A 17,868-nucleotide genomic window follows, 5' to 3' on the forward strand; every position below is an offset into this window, starting at 1 on the left:
CTGAGCACATGTCACATGTGACAGGACGTTATGCTGCCTTCTCAGTATTACCAAGTTGATGGTGGGTCAGTGATAGTCTGGGGAGGCACACACAGACATCTCCGGGCCACAGAACCCTGAGTGCTGTTAGGTATCGAGATTACGTGGAATGTTCTTTTGGTTTTTAATCTTAAAGACTTGATTAGGTTTATGTCTCATCAGATTTTAATGTATAACTGATGATGTCAAAATTGAGTCTCCCAGTACCATTTAATACCAGCAATGAGGCAACAGTAAAGGTAGTAGACCACAGCACACAGCTATACTGTCAAAGTCTGTGTGAGTGTGAGATTGGCATGCACTATTATTGCTTCAATTATCCTGTCCTGAGCAGTTTCTGTCCTCCATCTCTTAGTAACCTGTGCTTCCTGTACAACACGCTCCTTTAAAACCAGCGTGACGCCAGTGTAAAGCCAGGGCAGACATGTGGGTGCTAGGCGGGACGATGGTAAGTCTTGTGTAAGGTGTTGATCTCCGAAGCATTGCTATAAATGTCAGGCTGCTCATCCCACCAGAACCATGCATTGGTGGTAGATATACACACTATAGCATCTTTGCATGAAGTGCATGTTAGTTCACAACAAAGGCCACTAAGGACTATGAGGTAGATATGGGAAAAGGTTGAGGGTGAAAACACAGGTGAAAGGACTGAGTTACCAGTGATCAGCAGAATGAATGACAGAACAGATGATTCTGAAGGTTATGTTGATCAAGCACTAAATCCTGAAGTTGTCCTTTACATCTCAGTTATAATTCAACATTTTTTTGCAACCATGACCTCATCGGCTTAAATCACTTTTTGTTTTTAATGGTTTCAATTATTCCAACTTATTACAAATTAGAGCAGGGCGATATGGCCAAAAATATTTATCACGAAATATATATCTGAAAATTTGCGATAACGATATAACTGACGATATAATTGATGCGAGACAAAATACAACTCCACAACTTTACTAGCACAAAAAAAACACCATCCATTTATTTTCACTTAAACAAGAAGCTGGTTTTTATGTGCATTAAAGCTATATAAAAATTTAACAGTACAAATGTAAATTCCTTGCTGAAAGTTTAACCAAAAGGCATTTCCAGTAGAAATGGGCTGACATATCCTGAGCATAACCATGTATAATATCCACTGAAGTTAAAAAGAGGTGCTTTGCAACATTAAACTGCAGTGTGCCAAATAAAAAAGTCAAATACGTATTTTTCAGACCATAAGGTGCACGGGATTATAAGACACATTAAGCAAAACAAAGCAGTCAGATAAATAAAACTTTATTCAACTCATTCTTCTTGCTTCCTCCACTTCTGTACCATTGATTCATTAATGCTGTATTCTATCACAGCTGGTCTATTCCCATGTTGTTGAAGTATATTAATGACTAACCTCGTATTGTGGATGGATTATCTCAGTTGTTCTCCTGACTGAAGTTTGCTCCGTTTACAGCATCCTGCCATGCGATTGCATTTGTCTCTAACCATCAGGAATCTTCACGTTAACTTTTATCGAGTGGAAAAGTGTTAGCGTTCATCCTGCAGCTTCACTGTTTATGTTATGCTAACATAGCTGTGTCGCTAGCGATCACGTAGCACATCATTATATATCAACTAGCCCAACTTCAGTAACCTTACAAACGTCACTGCTGTTTAGTTTTCTGTCTTCATTTATGTTGGAAGTGATAGCAGAGCTGTACGTTTGAATTTTTTCAGAAATCTCTCAGTCAGGACATGCTATCCGGTCGTTCAGTCTGACGTCACTAGCCGTGTCTGGGCCTAAACTCCGCTGCAGGTCCACATATCAAACGATCACTATGGCATTACTGAGAGTTGAAAAACTGTCTAAAGTCTTTCATCTTTAATAAAATGATCAGCGTTCTGCTCTACCAGGTGTCACAATTGAGTTTAACATCCATGAAAACAGAATTTATGACATTTAACGGAGTTAAAAGTTAGCAGGAAGTTAGCTCGCTAGCTTCTATCTAAATACAATATAGCATGTCCTGACTGCGGGGTTTTGGAAACAAAGTAAAACATACAGCTCTGTTATTCACTTCCAACATAAATGAAGACAGAAAACTAAACCGCAGTGACGTTTGTAGGGTTACTGAAGTTTGGCTAGCTGGTATATAATGATGTGCTACGTGACCACTAGCGACACAGCTATGTTAGCATAATATAAACAAGCTAACTTTTTTTCCATTCGATAAAAGTTAACGTGAGTGTTCTCGGTGGTCAGGAACAAATGTATTAAAGTGGATTAAAGGACGATGATTATTTGTAGCTATGCCCTACATCTCTAAATATGATAACGTGCATGCCTACAAATGTCACTGCTGTTTAGCATGGCAGGATGCTGTAAAAGGACCAAAACTTCAGCCAGGAGAACAACTGAGATAATCCATCCACAATACGAGGTTAGTCATTCATATACTGCTGCATGGGCTGGGCTGTAGTTACATCCTAAGGTTTTAAAAACTGAGCTTAAATAAATGATTAGTGGTAATAAAAGCCGAGGGAGGTCAACAGTGATCACTGACTGTTTTAGGAGCTTTTTGAGATTAAATATAAGAAAATACATAACACTAAACATGTTAACAACACAAAAGCCATATTAAACACAGACTACTTTAGGCCCAGAAGTAGGATTCGTCACGTCATCACTTAACGACCGGATATCATGCTAGCGAAACTAGCGAGCTAACTTCTAACTCTGTTAAATGTAATAAATTCTGTTTTCATGGATGCCTGGATGTTAAACTTCATAGTTACACCTGGTAAAGCAGCAACACTGATCATTTTATTAAAGATGAAAGAATTTAGACAGTTTTTAACTCTCAGTAATGCTGCAGTGTTCGTTTGACTTTGGGACCTGAAACGGAGGGAGTTTAGGACTCAGATAACTCCCAGATTTAATAATAATAATAATAATAATAATGGATTGGATTTATATAGCGCTTTTCAAGGCACCCAAAGCGCTTTACAATACCACTATTCATTCACTCTCACATTCACACACTGGTGGAGGCAAGCTACAGTTGTAGCCACAGCTGCCCTGGGGTAGACTGACAGAAGCGAGGCTGCCATATCGCGCCATCGGCCCCTCTGGCCAACACCAGTAGGCGGTAGGGTAAAGTGTCTTGCCCAGGGACACAACGACCAGGACAGAGAGCCCAGGGATCGAACCGTCGACCTTCCGGTTACAGATGCGATTCCCAACCCCCTGAGCCACGGTCGCCCACCTTAGAGCACCTTAGTCCAATAACGATGGCCTGCTTGCATGTTCTACAAAAAAATGTGCTTTGTCATGTATCTGACGGACAAACACCAAACCAGTTCCACATAGGGTTGCCAACTCCCTGAAAAATAAATAAGGGACATCTCGTGGCCAGGTCCGGGCAACCCAGTTGTCTTCACCCTTCCCAGTGTGGTGAATTTTCTAGCTCTTTTTTTGTGTGTGAAATTTATTTATTTTTTTAACCATTTGACTTGAAGTTGATTTAAGTAGATGCATATTCTATTCTTTGAAACAAGTGATCATTTAGCCATTTATTTTTAGCTCAAAATGACAACATTAACACAGTAAAACAGGTCTCTTTCTTAAACAGAAGCCTGTCATGCTTAACTTTTGAGAATATAAGTAAATCTTTCTTTAAAAGAACTCTGTCCTGCTTAACTTAAAATAATAGAAAATAATAGAAAGAAAAACATTCTTGTAACAGTGCACATTTAGTGCATTTAGTACAATTGGCTTCAGTTGAGGTATTATTTCAGCTTTTCTAATGCTAATCGGCTGCTCATGTTTGTAAACCCGCTTGTTCCCATGATTACGCATCTTAACTCATCATCATTATTCATCTGTGTATTACGTTTATGTATTAGTCATCTATTTGTTGTAATCATCTATCCTGGCAGTTGTTTATTACACAAAATAAGTTATATTATCACACTTCTGGCCACATAGCGCTGATATTCACTGCACATGCCCATATTAACTTTTTCCAGCCAGGTGTTTTCCTTTTCCCATTCTTCCCTTTCTCTGAGGGGAACAAACATTGCTGCTCTAATGCTGGCCTTACACTGTGCGATTTTTGGCCCATTTTGAGACGATTTTTGAGTCGTGCGACCGTTTTGGTGATCGGACCGATTTTGGCCTTCATCGTGCGTCGTGTAGTATACGTGGGGTAACGAGAAGTGATTAACACCTCACGACCAGCTCCCGATCATCAATCGCTCGTGAGGGTGTCACCACAGCCGCTCACACTGCTCACGCGCAAACACGTAAACGTCAGTGAAAAAGATGGAGCAGCACGGCAGTGCAGCGTGTGATCTGGACACAAGCGATGGAGGCACAACTTGTAGAACTTGTAGAACTCATCCGAGCTTTTTCGATGTGGCATCACAAAATGATCACGACCACAACAACCGTGAAAATAGTTGGATTTACATCGCTGCTTAATCACAGCTGCCTGATCATGTTTTTCATTAGCAGTTTAGCAAAGTTGATGGTGGTGGTGTGTCTGTGTGAGTGAAAGACAGAGAGAGTGAGAGAGCGCGACAGATTCTCTGTTATAACCTTCATGTTATGGAGGCACAGTGTGAGCACTCAGGTTGCATCAGATCATCGGGTCATATAGTGTGAGACCTGCATCGTGACCTACGAACTTCTAACCTCTGCGAGTCAATCGTGCAGTTTGAGCAGGAGCTGAATAACGTGACTGAAAAAAATCGCACAGTGTCTGCCCAGCTTTAGGTGTACTGTCGTCCGAGACTTGCACCGCAGTGTCGGCGTTTGTTTCCCTGTTGGCCATGCTTCTTGTTGTGGTCATCTGTTGTCTTCCGGTATTTTCTCCGCAAGCGACCTTTCCTCGACCAATGAGATGAGCGGTAATCTGAATTGTCATACTCGAATTGTCATAAGTGTGCTGTCAGCATGCGCGTTTTACCCATATTCTATCGTGATATTTCATTTTCTTATCGTTGCTTAACATTGTACCAGTATTACTGTGAACGGTATAATATGGCCCAGCCCTATTACAAATGTCTATTTAGTTTCTGTTTTTATTTAACTTATTTTCTTGCTTTTAAAACATAAAAATATTATTATATTTTCAATAATTAAATTTGCACAGTTTTCCTGAGAGAATGCAGGCTCTCATTCTAGATTACGTAGGGTGAAAAGTATGGACTCTCCACAGATTACCAGTCCAGCACAGGACCACCACAAAGACAGACGACCATGTCACATCTATGGTCAATTTATATAATCCAAACTTGTTGGGGTGCAGTAGGTACAGATATGGCAGCTAGTCAATAAGCCCATAATTACCAAATTACTAAACATGGAATAACTTTAATGTGTGATTTTAAAAGGTTTCTTAATCATGAACCCTGTCAGGATGATCTTTAAACTAACAAAAAGGGATTTTTTTTTTTTGTTAATTAAATTGGCTTATATGTGACCTGTGTGACCCCAGCACAGTTTAACACGCCTGCATTTCACATGCACAGGATTATTCAGGATGAGCTCATTAGTTAGTGACTGACATGTCACTGGCCAATAAGCACGCAGTTTCACGGTCAGATCCAACATCCATATACAAAGATGACAGTGATGGAAGGGTTCATCTTCAAAATGATATTTCAGAAACCAGCAGCAACATCCATCTTATATACTGTGTATGGCACACACTTCAGGGGGATAACCGGTTTATTAAAAATGTGATTAACAGTTTGGCTGCTAAATTCTTATTTATTATATAGTTTTGCTTCATTTTTAGCATTATTATGCTTATTGTAATCCTTTGATCATTTATTCATCCACTGCTTATCCAACTTCCCTGGACCCAATCCCAGCTGGGTGAGCAAACAAATTCCCATCCACATCCAAATCCGATTTACAATCACCAACCTAACCTAAGATCCAAGTCTTTGGACTTTGGGATGAAACCTTTGGAAGAACAGGAAGAGCATGAGCTCAAACAGAAAGGCCAGCCACAAAGTTTCAACTTGAAGCCATTTTTTTTTCTGGGAGGGGACAGTGCTAACTGTTGTACCACCACGCCATCACTTGATTGGCTAGTTAATTAGTCTCTGAAAGGTTGAAAGTGGAGCACCTGGAGGAGACCAGTGCAAGGAACTACAACAGGGACTACTCGGTCCCCGAGCTATTCAGCTGCTTATCAAACATTTTGTACTCACCAAGCATATAAAGTTAACTATTTGTCGGCCTCTGTAGTAGTATGGCACCATCACTGTCCTCTAGAGTCAGATGATTTTCAGACAGACACCATCCCCGTGAGGGAAGCAGGTTGAGTCCTGTATAATTCACACAGCCTTAAAATACACCGCTATCTGCCAGTAACCTCGCCCTGTTCTCTCATATTGGTGTGTTTAGCAAAGCCAGTAGAAATTCTTTCAACTTTATCAGTCATGGATAAAAATCTGAGATGACAAAAAGAAAACAAAATGTATTTATATGGAAATGATTTGGGTGATCCGGCGTCTAACGACGAACAAGGGAAATGTAAATGGGTCTTGTGCGGTGAACAAAAGAGACGTTCGTGTGCAAAACCTCGACAGAATAAATCCAATGCTTCGCTAAGTTTGGAGCAAAGGAAAGGAGAGACACAAAAAAGGGAACCTGCAGCACATCTGAAAATGTCAAACAAAATGGGACGAGATGGGGTCTCTTCAAAATGCCAACGGAAGCAGGAGGAGCGGCGCCTCAGTGATGCTTTCAACATGCACCTCCTTCAAATCCCATCTGGGTTTGGTACTATATTTTTAGGTAGCTGGTTAAATTTCGTTGTGCGAGAACGCAACGGTTATAACTTGAGCCAATAGCTGCCTGTTGCCATGACAACAGGGCCTCGGCTTCTTCTGAAATAAAGCCGAGGCGCGAAAGATTAGAGAAAGCTACAGGGGCAACCCCCAGACAGACAGAGGAGGGAATGGCTGGCAGTGAACACAACCATGTCAGCATTAAAACATGTTAAAAACACAACAGCCTTAATAAACACAGAGTAGTTTGGACCTGGAAGCAGGGTTCATCACATCATCTCGGTATAAAGAATAATAATCATAAATATAGAAGAAATGTCAGCAGGAAAGAGATTGCTGAAAGTACCGAGAGGGACATGATGTGACAAACACAAAACTAAAACAACAAGACTGACGAGGGAAAAAAAGGCCCAACGCTTTTTTTTCCTCCTATCGGCTGGGACTGCAAATAAAACTCCACGACATGACCGCACAGTTTTTAATATGTGACCACCAGAGATGGGCAGTAACGCGTTACTTGTAACGCGTTACTGTAATCGGATTACTTTTTTCAAGTAACGAGTAATGTAAGGGATTACTATTGCAAAAACGGTAATTAGATTACCTTTACTTTCCCGTAGGAACGCTGCGTTACTGCGTTACTAAAACCGTGAACTTTTTGCGAGATGTCATGACACGAATGAGCAAGTGCGACGGCTATGGTAGCTCGTGTGTCAACAATAGAAAACATGGAGCGAGGGATCAGTACGATCGTGCAGCATTTAATACTTGGAAATACCGACATTATTTTGAATTTGACTCTTTAAAAAGCGACAAAAACATAAGCGTACGTTGTACACTCTGCATCGGAAGAAAACTTCTTTCTACGTCGAAAAATTCCACTTCCAACCTGAGCAAGCACCTAGCATGCTGCCACAAGAATGTTAAATTGACAGAAAACCCCCAGGATCCCCTCACTGACGTGACCGCTGTGGCTACCACATCTACTTCCACCGGGCAAACCTCAGATGGACCCACTCCTGCTAAACAGGTTAAACTAGACGTAAGAGCGACAGGACTTAGTGCCGCTGAACTGAAGAAGCTTGTCGCTGCCTATATCGTCAAGGACATGTTGCCGATTTCCACTGTTGACTCTGAATCATTCCGACGCATCGTAGAAAAAATACCAACTAAAAGTGGTGTCAAGCTGCCCCAGAGAAAGTCATTTGTAGGATACCTTGAGAGAGAATATGACAAAATGAACTCTAACTTGAAGGCTACACTCGAAGAGGCAGAGTTTGTTTCCACCACTGCTGACATCTGGACGGTAAATAATAAAAGTTTTATGCGTGTAACAGTTCACTGGATTAATTCCACATTACAACACAACAAGGCCGCTCTAGCATGCAAGAGAATTAGAGGCAGCCATACCTATGATGTAATTGGAGCAGAGATTGAAGAAATCCATTCATCATATGGACTACAAGGCAAAGTTATTGCCACTGTAACGGATAATGCATCCAATTTTGCCAAAGCATTCAGAGTATGTCAGCCCTGTCATTTGGAGTCTGAATCTGAAAATGAAGAAGGTGATGACGAGGAACCGACCTTTACTGATGTCATAGAAGCTCTTTCAGCTGCATCTGGTGATGCACAGTTCAGCCTCCCTCCACACTACAGATGTGCATCGCACACAATTAACTTGATTTCAACAAGCGATGTTGACAAACATCTAAATTCCTGTGCAGACACCAAGGCTGTATATAGGAGTAGCATTGCAAAATGTTCTGCTCTTTGGACTAAAGCAAGTCGATCAACATTAGCCTCTGAACAGGTGGAGGAAGTCAGTCGGAGGAAACTAATGGTACCGACATCCACAAGGTGGAATTCCCTGTATGAGGCCATTTCTAGAATCATCACAATTCCCTTGAATGAACTTAATCCCCTGTGTGTAAAACTGGGAATCAAGTGCCTTAATGAAAGGGAGTACCAGTTCTTGAAAGAGTACTGTACTGTGATGAAGCCCCTGACAGTGGCTCTGGACATCTTACAAGGGGATGAGTGCACCTACGGGGCTTTACTGCCAACACTCACAAGCCTGATGTCAAAGACCCTTGCCCTGAAAGATGACCTCTCTAGAATGACAGCCAGCCTTCCAGATGTCATTGTAAAGGTAAGATTATTATTAATTGCTTTGGGTGGATTTGTTAAATTTATTATACCATTCACAGTGGGTGGATGTTATACTTTGTTTTAAGCAGTGGGTACAATTATTAAAATGATAGAATAAAAGACCAAGTATTCACCCCTTGTTAAATATCAGGGACATTGATCATCATTAATCATGAATATTAATCATAATATCAACAAAAGCCTCAGCCAAAATTAAATCTCATACAGTATTGATAATAGAAAATATAGATGGTTTAGAGCTGTAAAGCCCACAAAATATTGACAATAGGTAATTATACAGTAAAATAATTTTATTCTTAGTTGCATCATATTGTATGTTACAGGCCATCAAGACTCGTTTTGATGCTGTTCTGGACAGCCAAGAAGGACTTCTCGCAGCGGCCACTTGTCCCAAGTTTAAACTTCGTTGGCTGAGAGATGAGCGTAGGAGAGAGTATGTGAAGGAGCTCCTGATAACAGAGTGTCGTAAAGCTGCTCCTGCAACTGAGAACACTAATGTGTCCCAAATCCCAGCCAGCCCAGCCGAAATGGACTTTTTTGAATTTCAGAATCAGCCCACAGAAAGCTTCTCAGCAGAAAAAGAAATAACTGACTTTTTAAGGTCAGGCTATGAGCTTGAGATTCTGAATCAGTTCCCAAATCTCAAAAAGATGTACATGAAATACAACAGTCCAACTCCATCCAGTGCACCAGTGGAACGGCTGTTCAGTTTAGGTGGATTGGTGCTTTCCCCAAAAAGGAACAGAATGTCTGATAGAAGGTTTGAGAAGCTTCTGCTGATGCGATATAACCACTGTTTCAGTCCAAAAGAAAACAATAAAACATAGGTCTTTTTCAGGGTTGCCACAAACTGAGACTGGATTAACAGCCTGAATGTAGCATGCAATAGCATTTTCTGTTTTTGTAATCTCAATATTATGCCTCTCTGCACTTTACCAACTGTTAAAAGATGTTTTTGTTAATTTTATTTATTTTATTTATTTATTTTTTTATATGAAAAGATGTGTGTATACACAAAAATAATTTATGTTATATGCTGGAGTATGCAGAAATACAGTTTAAGCCTTTATTTTCTTAAAATATGGTGTAATGTGCAGAAATATGTTCAAATGTTAAACAAATTTATTAAAGTCAAAGACTGTTGAATTTAATTTAATTTTTGTTTGATGCACTGTTTATAAAGTTAAGATTAAAAGTAATAAACAATTTTTTAAAAAGACACTTTTCCATTTGATTCACTTTTATATGATGGATTATGCAGAAAAAATAGCATTGGCCCAAAAGGTCTATTGCTTTATCAAGCATTCAGGTAGTGTATCATGTTTTTTAAAAGTAACTAAGTAACTAAGTAATTAATTACTTTTGAAAACAAGTAATCAGTAAAGTAACGGGATTACTTTTTTTGAGAAGTAATCAGTAATCAGTAACTAATTACTTTTTTCAAGTAACTTGACCAACACTGGTGACCACACACAAGCATAAATGTGGGCAACGACGTCTGACAATCACATAGGTGCAAAATCTCCCCACAGAAGTAAAGTAGTAAATTCGCCTTCATTGTACAGAGAGGCGACGGAGAAAGTACATGAGAAACTGAGGTTTTTATATTTGAAATGTAGAGAGAAATGCACTGTACCTGCATCATGTTCTGGTCTATTTCCTGCTCCTGTTGGTGTCTAAAGTGAATATTTGCCAATAGCAGCTTTGCAAAAAAGTAGTTATAGAAATCTAAGGACCTGAACATTTTCTACTATGTTGTAAGAATTACCACAAAGAATCTGGAAAACATGCAATGCTAAATATTATTCACATAGAAAAAAAGAACAGTGCATCAAACTCCTAACTCCTGTACATGGGACAATGCACTCATGACAGACAAGACACGGCCAGTGATTTTGCTTTTCTCTCCAAATCCCACTGACATGACCGGGAACCAGGTGATGAACTAGAACCCCAACTAAACCACATGAGCCGGGGATGACTGCATACGCAGAGAGTAAAATTGGTCTTACCTTCATAAGAACTGACTCACTGAGCTTTTCTCTGTTGACAATCTTTATGGCAACTTTCTGGTTTGTGACACAGTGGACACCCAGCTTCACCAGACCTGAAACACAAAAACGTAAATAAATTTCACATCAGTCGTCATTTCTTCATATTCTGAGTCACACTCGGAATATGCAAACTCATAACAAAAACATTTGAACAGAGGTTTTCATGGCAGGACGAAGTCTAACCATAGCTGACCATCATAGAAAGAAAACCCCGAACAATGAAGACGATGTGAGCAAGCACTTGATGGCAGTAAGATGGAAGAACTCCCTTTGAAGCAGGAACAGACCTGCATCAGGAAGGGGTTTCTATGAGCCGCTGTGGGTGGGGATAAGGTTGGGGTTGTTGTGTCACACAAGTCCTACATAAAGTTTTGTTAGACAATGTAGTCCGTAACTTTCTGAAGCAGATGTACTCGAGGTGCCCTTTCCTAAGTTTAGTTCTCAAAGTCTTACCTTATTTTATCTGTTTTTGAAGAAACGAGTCACAAAGAATATAAAACAAATAATTTGTTTTGATGTATTTCAGAACAAAGATGAAAGAAAACCACAAATCCTGATACAGGATTTTTTTTCATAGTTTAAAAGGAACGATTTATAATACTACACACTGATCCCAAACCACACAACTGCATATTAACATTACATATAAATATATACATTTAAAAAAATAATGCATAGAATCAGACATATCTGTTTCTTTCACCAGAGTATGGGAACAAATAAGCCCACTTCAGAATCAGAATCAATTTCTTCAATATTTTGAGTTTTAGGATTTTACCTATGTTCTTGTTCTAGTTCTGTAGTTCTGCTGGTACTGCTGGTATTTTATTGCAGCACTGGTTCTGTTGCCTAACACAGCGGTTCCCAACCCCTGGGCCACGGACCGGTAGTGGTCCGTGAGTCGTTTGAGGCTCGGGTGTGAAATTTATGGTTTTCAGGGTTTTTATCGTAAACTTGGTTTCCCTGGGTCTTTTCCCGTGTTGTAGTCGTGTGTCTTATTTTGAAAGAAATATTTGCGCGTTACCATAGCGACCAGAGCGCATTAAGGGGCAGAGAGGAGGACGTTACTCTCAGTGTTGTTGGCGCATTTCAGGAGGACGCTGATAATAAAGTTACACAGTTAATTCACGTTTATTATTATATTTACAAATTACCACAGTTTTCGTATTGGTCGTATCATTTTATTTTGTTGTATTTATCGGCGACACCTTAAAGGACGGTCTGTGAAAATATTGTGTAATAATAATGGATTGCATTTATATTGCGCTTTTCTAGGCGCTCAAAGCACTTTCAATTCCACTATTCATTCACTCTCACATTCACACACTGGTGCAGGCAAACCACAGTTGTAGCCACAGCTGCCCTGGGGCAGACTGACAGAAGCTGCCATATCGCGCCATTGGCCCCTCTGGCCAACACCAGTAGGCGGTAGGGTAAAGTGTCTTGCCCAAGGACACAACGACCAGGACAGAGAGAGCTGGGGATCGAACCGGCAACCTTCCAGTTACAGATGAGCTTCCCAACCCCCGAGCCACGGTCGCATTAAACCGGTCTGTGGCGCAAAAAAGGTTGGGGACCGCTGTATCAGAGCATTGGTTCTGTTGCCTAACACATTCATTGACATAGGATCTGGAAGGAATATCTCTTTTATCCAAACAACAACTACTGCAACTGGTTACACATTAAAAGAAATATATGATAATTAATAAAACACTAAGACCCAGTAGCAGACTAAAAGTGAAGTTAATGATTCTAGTTTGCACATGTATAGCTGGCTTTACTACAAGCTGATATAAACTCAGCTTTGTTAACCACATGGATAAAAATGTCACCGGCTTACATCTCCCAGGTTTCTTTATCACTGTGTACTTCTGAGAGCTGCCCTGATGTTATTCCACCATTCCAACAGAAATGTCAACACATACTACCTTTATCTTATTACAGTCACAATGACTCCATTCATCTTTATCAAAGCTCCGACACCAGGGGACTATATTTTACTTTGTGCTGAAGGTCTTCAGACAGCAGTGGAAATGCCACTGTGCATATGCACCTCTTTATTACGTGGCGCTGCATATATATTTCACAGGAGATGAGTGTGTCACTATTTGAAAGGTGATTTCCCTGCGGTGGTTCACAAGGAAGCGAGCGGAGCCGCGAGCAGCGGGGGTCTCTGGGCCAATATGGCAGCCTGGGGGCTCTTTTATGTCACCAGTTAGAACTGAAATGGCTTCCTGCGTGACATTCGCCGAGTCTTATTGATCTTGCTGTCAGAGAGGCTCGAGGACGGCTACAACTGCTTGCCATAATTCAGGACTAAGAAAGCCCTATAAAGGTTGCTCTGTATGAACACATTCAACCCAACAAGTTATGATAGGTGCTATAGAGGAGAGTACTCTGTGAGAGCTGAGCAGAAAGTAGCAAACTAGGAAGCAGAGATACTGTACCTACAGCTTAAATGTCTTGAATCAGCTATTGCGTGCTTTCAGAAAATTATAATTTTTATTTTTAATGTGAGCATCAAGCAATTATTGTTCCACTTGCACAGCATCATAAAGGGCTCATGACTGGCGCTGAACATCAGAGGAAATAACCACCAACTTTGGTCTTTTTGGTAGGGCTGTGCGATATGACCAAAATCTCATATTTCGATATACGACATTTATTGTCCCGAAAACGATATAAATCACAAAAATGTTAAATTTTCTGTAAATTCTGTGAATCTCAGCCAACTCGACTCGAAGTGTTTCCAGCTGGGCGTCGTGTACCTGGAGTCGAGTGTTTTGACCGATGCATGAAACTGTACATTTTTAAGGCACAAGTTGGAATGGCCGCCATTGTCTTTGTGAGTATTTATTACACGCCATGCGTCGGGGAAAAGTCTGTTCTAACATTTGGAGCGCCTGCCGGCTCTTTTTTTTGCTTCTCATCCGTAAACTCTCTGCACACTCTTTCACGTGATTCTTGCATCGGTGGTAGAATTTAACACGCGTTTGTAATGACGCTAGTTCAGTTTACAACAGAGCTCATTCGCTCGGTCAGCAGATGGCAGTATCCTCGTACACTGGGGAGTAAACTGCCATTAAACGAACAGAAGAAGAAGAAAACATCTGTACATGCGCAGTAAGGATCGGGGAGTCCTGATCCGTAACTATCTTTTTATTTTTCGTTTTTGTCTACATTGTACTGAAATGCTTCATTATTGCAAGCATTTTAAGAGATACTTGTTATTCTTAACATCTTAACAGATACTCTGACCCATAACTATCGGAAAATGCTTTGAGCGGCAATAGTGGCCTTTTGCACGTGCGTGGTACGGATCGGGTTTACGGTACGGATCGGGTAGTGACAGGTCCCACATGCTGATATTACCGTCGTTGTTGCTAACGGCAACACGTAAAAACAGTCGCTTGTCCGTCCATAGTGTGGTTATTTTAAATATAAGAGAAAAAGAGAACTTTAAGAAATTAATATAGCCGCTACACTGACCATCAAAACCATGAAAAAATAAACAGTTTATTTTGCGACACCATGAAACAAACGATAGCGTGATATGAAACGACAGACGTTTTTATATCGTCATCTGATATATACCGTTATATCAAACAGCCCTACTTTTTGGTACAGTGATAACAAAGAGAAACATCCAAAGTAAAAGTCAGGAGAAACTCCCATCAAATAGTCCTAAAAAATTAATAAAGATGAAGAAACCAAACAAACACGAAAACTCCACCAGGTAAAACAAGCAAGTCACATGTTTAGCATAACTATGCGCTGTAGTAGTAGTAACCAGTGACAACCGGCGATGACCAAGCAGAAATCATAACTACGACTCTTTGCAATCACACCTTTACTGCTTTTGTAGAGGTTAAGTAGCACCCAGGTGCTGCCAATCAATTACACTTGATTACCTGATCATCCGCCAGTATGACCACTGAGTTCTAGAAGTTAGTTGGTTTGGAGCATTCACCACAACCAGTACAGTGAATGCCCCACGAACTTCACCTTAAGGTCAGACTGTGCAATGGTCAGACAAATGGTAAAAAAGCCAAGACCTACATGTCAAAATCTAACATTCATAACTAACCTCCAGGCTTTGTTATCATACAATTAGAAAAGGACTGAGTAAGCATGGCTGGTTTAAGGTAGATGTCTTCTTTTTCTCTAAAAAGATGTGTGAGATTTCAGGTCTGTCAAGCTACATCTGAATAAACCACAAAATGTCTTTTGGACAGACAAGACCACAATGACGTCTGGTCATAACATACAGCGTTATGACCATAACGCACGGCTTGTTTTTCCACCGCATGTCCAGGGCACATTGAGGTAACCGAGTCAACCTTCAACTCCTTTTTATCCCAAAGCAGAGTGACATGCATGCGTCTGTTCAACAGCTAAAGCTTGGCTCATTGGGCCATGTAACAGGACACTGTTCCCAAGCACACCAGAAAATCTACAACAGAATGGCTGAAAAACAAAAGAATCAAGGTGGTACAACTGCCCGCTAAAAGTCCAGACCTCAACCCAACTGAAATGCTGTGGAGGGATATTTGGAGAGCTGTGCATACATGAATGCCCACAGTCCTAAATGAACTCAAACAATGACACAACAAAGAGTGGGCTAAAATTATGTGAGAGACTGATAAAGGCATATAGGAAATCGTTACATCAAGCTATTGTAGCTAAATGTGATTGTAAAAACTACTGAATCACAGAGTGTATTCCATTTTTTATGTTTTCTGACATGGAGTACCTCAGAATTGAAGATGTACTTTTTTTTTTACCTTGACTGTACAGAGCAAACCATCTCTTGCATTGTAAAGTTCAGCACAGCAGTGCTATAAGAGAGTGTCCCACAGGTTGTGGATCATCTTCCATTATGGAGGGTTACCTTATAATGTAGGCATTTTTCTTACATTGCCACTGAACTGGTCTTGTTCCACAAAATAAAAGAAAGTGAATGCATAATGCATATGTTGAACAGGAGCAGGAGCAATGCAAAATGCATTATTCCAAATTCATACCAGACTACAACTCCAAACAATCCAACGGTAAATTCCAATACATGTAATGGTTGCGTAAATGTCCATATATCTCTTACTTCCCAAAGGCACATTAAACAAACTGGTCACTTATTGATTATCATACTTGTTATTAGGCTCTCTTGCACAGCATGTCTTTATCCTGTCTTCCTTCTCTCACCCCAACCGGTCGCAGCAGATGGCCCCGCCCCTCCCTGAGCCTGGTTCTGTCAGGCTCAGGTTCCCACTGTCACCAAAGTGCTTGCTCATAGGCGGTCATATGATTGTTGGGTTTTTCTCTGTATGTATTATTATAGGGTCTACCTTACAATATAAAGCACCTTGAGGCGACTGTTGCGATTTGGCGCTATGTAAATAAAACTAAACTAAATTGAATTGCTTATTGTCATTTTGAGTTAGTTCTGCTGCTGAACTTCTCTCTGATCACATCACTCATTAGAAAACCTTTCCATGTGTATATGGCACATAAATCTAAGAAGTCTACCCAATGAAATGAGGTTTCTCACTGAAGTTGTAGTGCAGTAATGTTTCAGCCCCTGCACCTCTATGAAAGGTATTTAAAGTGTATGTTATAGCTACATGGGCCCAATGAAGGCGATAAAGATGACTCATTTCCACTAAAAACACAGCTGTGTCCCGATAGTCTTCTTCACAGTTTTTCCTCCGTCTTATAATTACTCCTCTGACACTGTAATGTGACTTTGTCTCAACAGAAAGCTATACGTTTTTAATTCTATACAGTATGAAAACAGTAAAAGCACTTTATGTTGAACAGTTTTCACTGTTTCTCTGTTCTTACAATCATAAAAAACAACTCCCAACTAGGCCCTTATGTAAAAACTTCTGACATTTCCATGTTACACAACAACCGCTGTTTCTCTCATTCCTGTATAATTCAGCAAGGAAGCGTCCGTAAAAGCTTGTACCTTTGCCGTTTGACACAGCCCCATCGATGTGCACACGCTGGTCTTTTTTGGTTATTTATGAAGGAAAGTTGAGTTTAGATCCTGGAACTTTACCCACCAGTCAAGGGACCCTATATGAAGTGTTATTCCTTTGGGAATAGTTCCATGAAATTGTGCTTAGATATTGAAGAATATTCCTTAAACTTTGTGCGAGAATGAGACATTTTCATGGCTTACATGGCACGTTTAATGGAGCTTTGGCAAATCTCGTACATTAGAACATTTTAAGATGACATTTTTACAAAATGCATTTAGACCTAGAGTCAGACAGTCCTCGTCAGTCATCTAAAGTACTCTATTAAATGTAATATTCTATCTATTAAATGCTTTTCTTAACAGGGAGAACATTTTGCATGCACTTAATGAAAGACTAAGAGATTTTTCAGCTTTTTCTTATGTTTTTAAAAAAATATAAGCATAATTTTAGCAGATGGTTTCTGAAGTAATTTATGTAATATGTGCATTATGTTACAAAGAGTTTCCTGCAAAGGAACCAGAAACCAGAAGATAAAAAATGCAAAAAATTATTTAAAGCATCAGAACAGCATAAATAACTGTACATTATGTTTTCGAGGTTAAATGATTTGGAAAATGCTGCTTGCTGGAAGGGGAAAAGTGCACAGCAGCCACAGTGGAAGCTTATTTCACATCACCTTCTGTGAGGCTGAGTGTGATGTGAAGTGTAGCGCTGCGATGTAAATATAAAGGACATTACAGGAGAGGAACATCATCAGCGAGTGTCGTACAATAAAATACAGTTTTCTCCTTTGCAACATGAAACATCCAGACGCACAAACATCAGAGACAACAATG

The 17,868-nt window shown here is 40.1% G+C and overlaps 1 protein-coding gene across 11 annotated transcripts in view; it reads right to left on the reverse strand.

Moving 5' to 3' along the window:
* The window catches only part of LOC309701726 (serine/threonine-protein kinase BRSK2-like), a 156,916-nt gene that overhangs the window by 66,487 nt on the left and 72,561 nt on the right, over window positions 1-17,868 (reverse strand). For all 11 annotated transcript variants that reach the window (XM_082525935.1, XM_082525936.1, XM_082525927.1 and 8 more), the window contains exon 2: window positions 11,007-11,101. In XM_082525935.1, coding sequence (XP_082382061.1) covers window positions 11,007-11,101 — 95 coding nt within the window. The remainder of the gene's footprint in view (window positions 1-11,006; window positions 11,102-17,868) is intronic.

Source organism: Aulonocara stuartgranti (assembly GCF_965226115.1).
Source record: "Aulonocara stuartgranti genome assembly, chromosome: 1".
In the NCBI taxonomy this organism is placed as follows: domain Eukaryota; kingdom Metazoa; phylum Chordata; class Actinopteri; order Cichliformes; family Cichlidae; genus Aulonocara; species Aulonocara stuartgranti.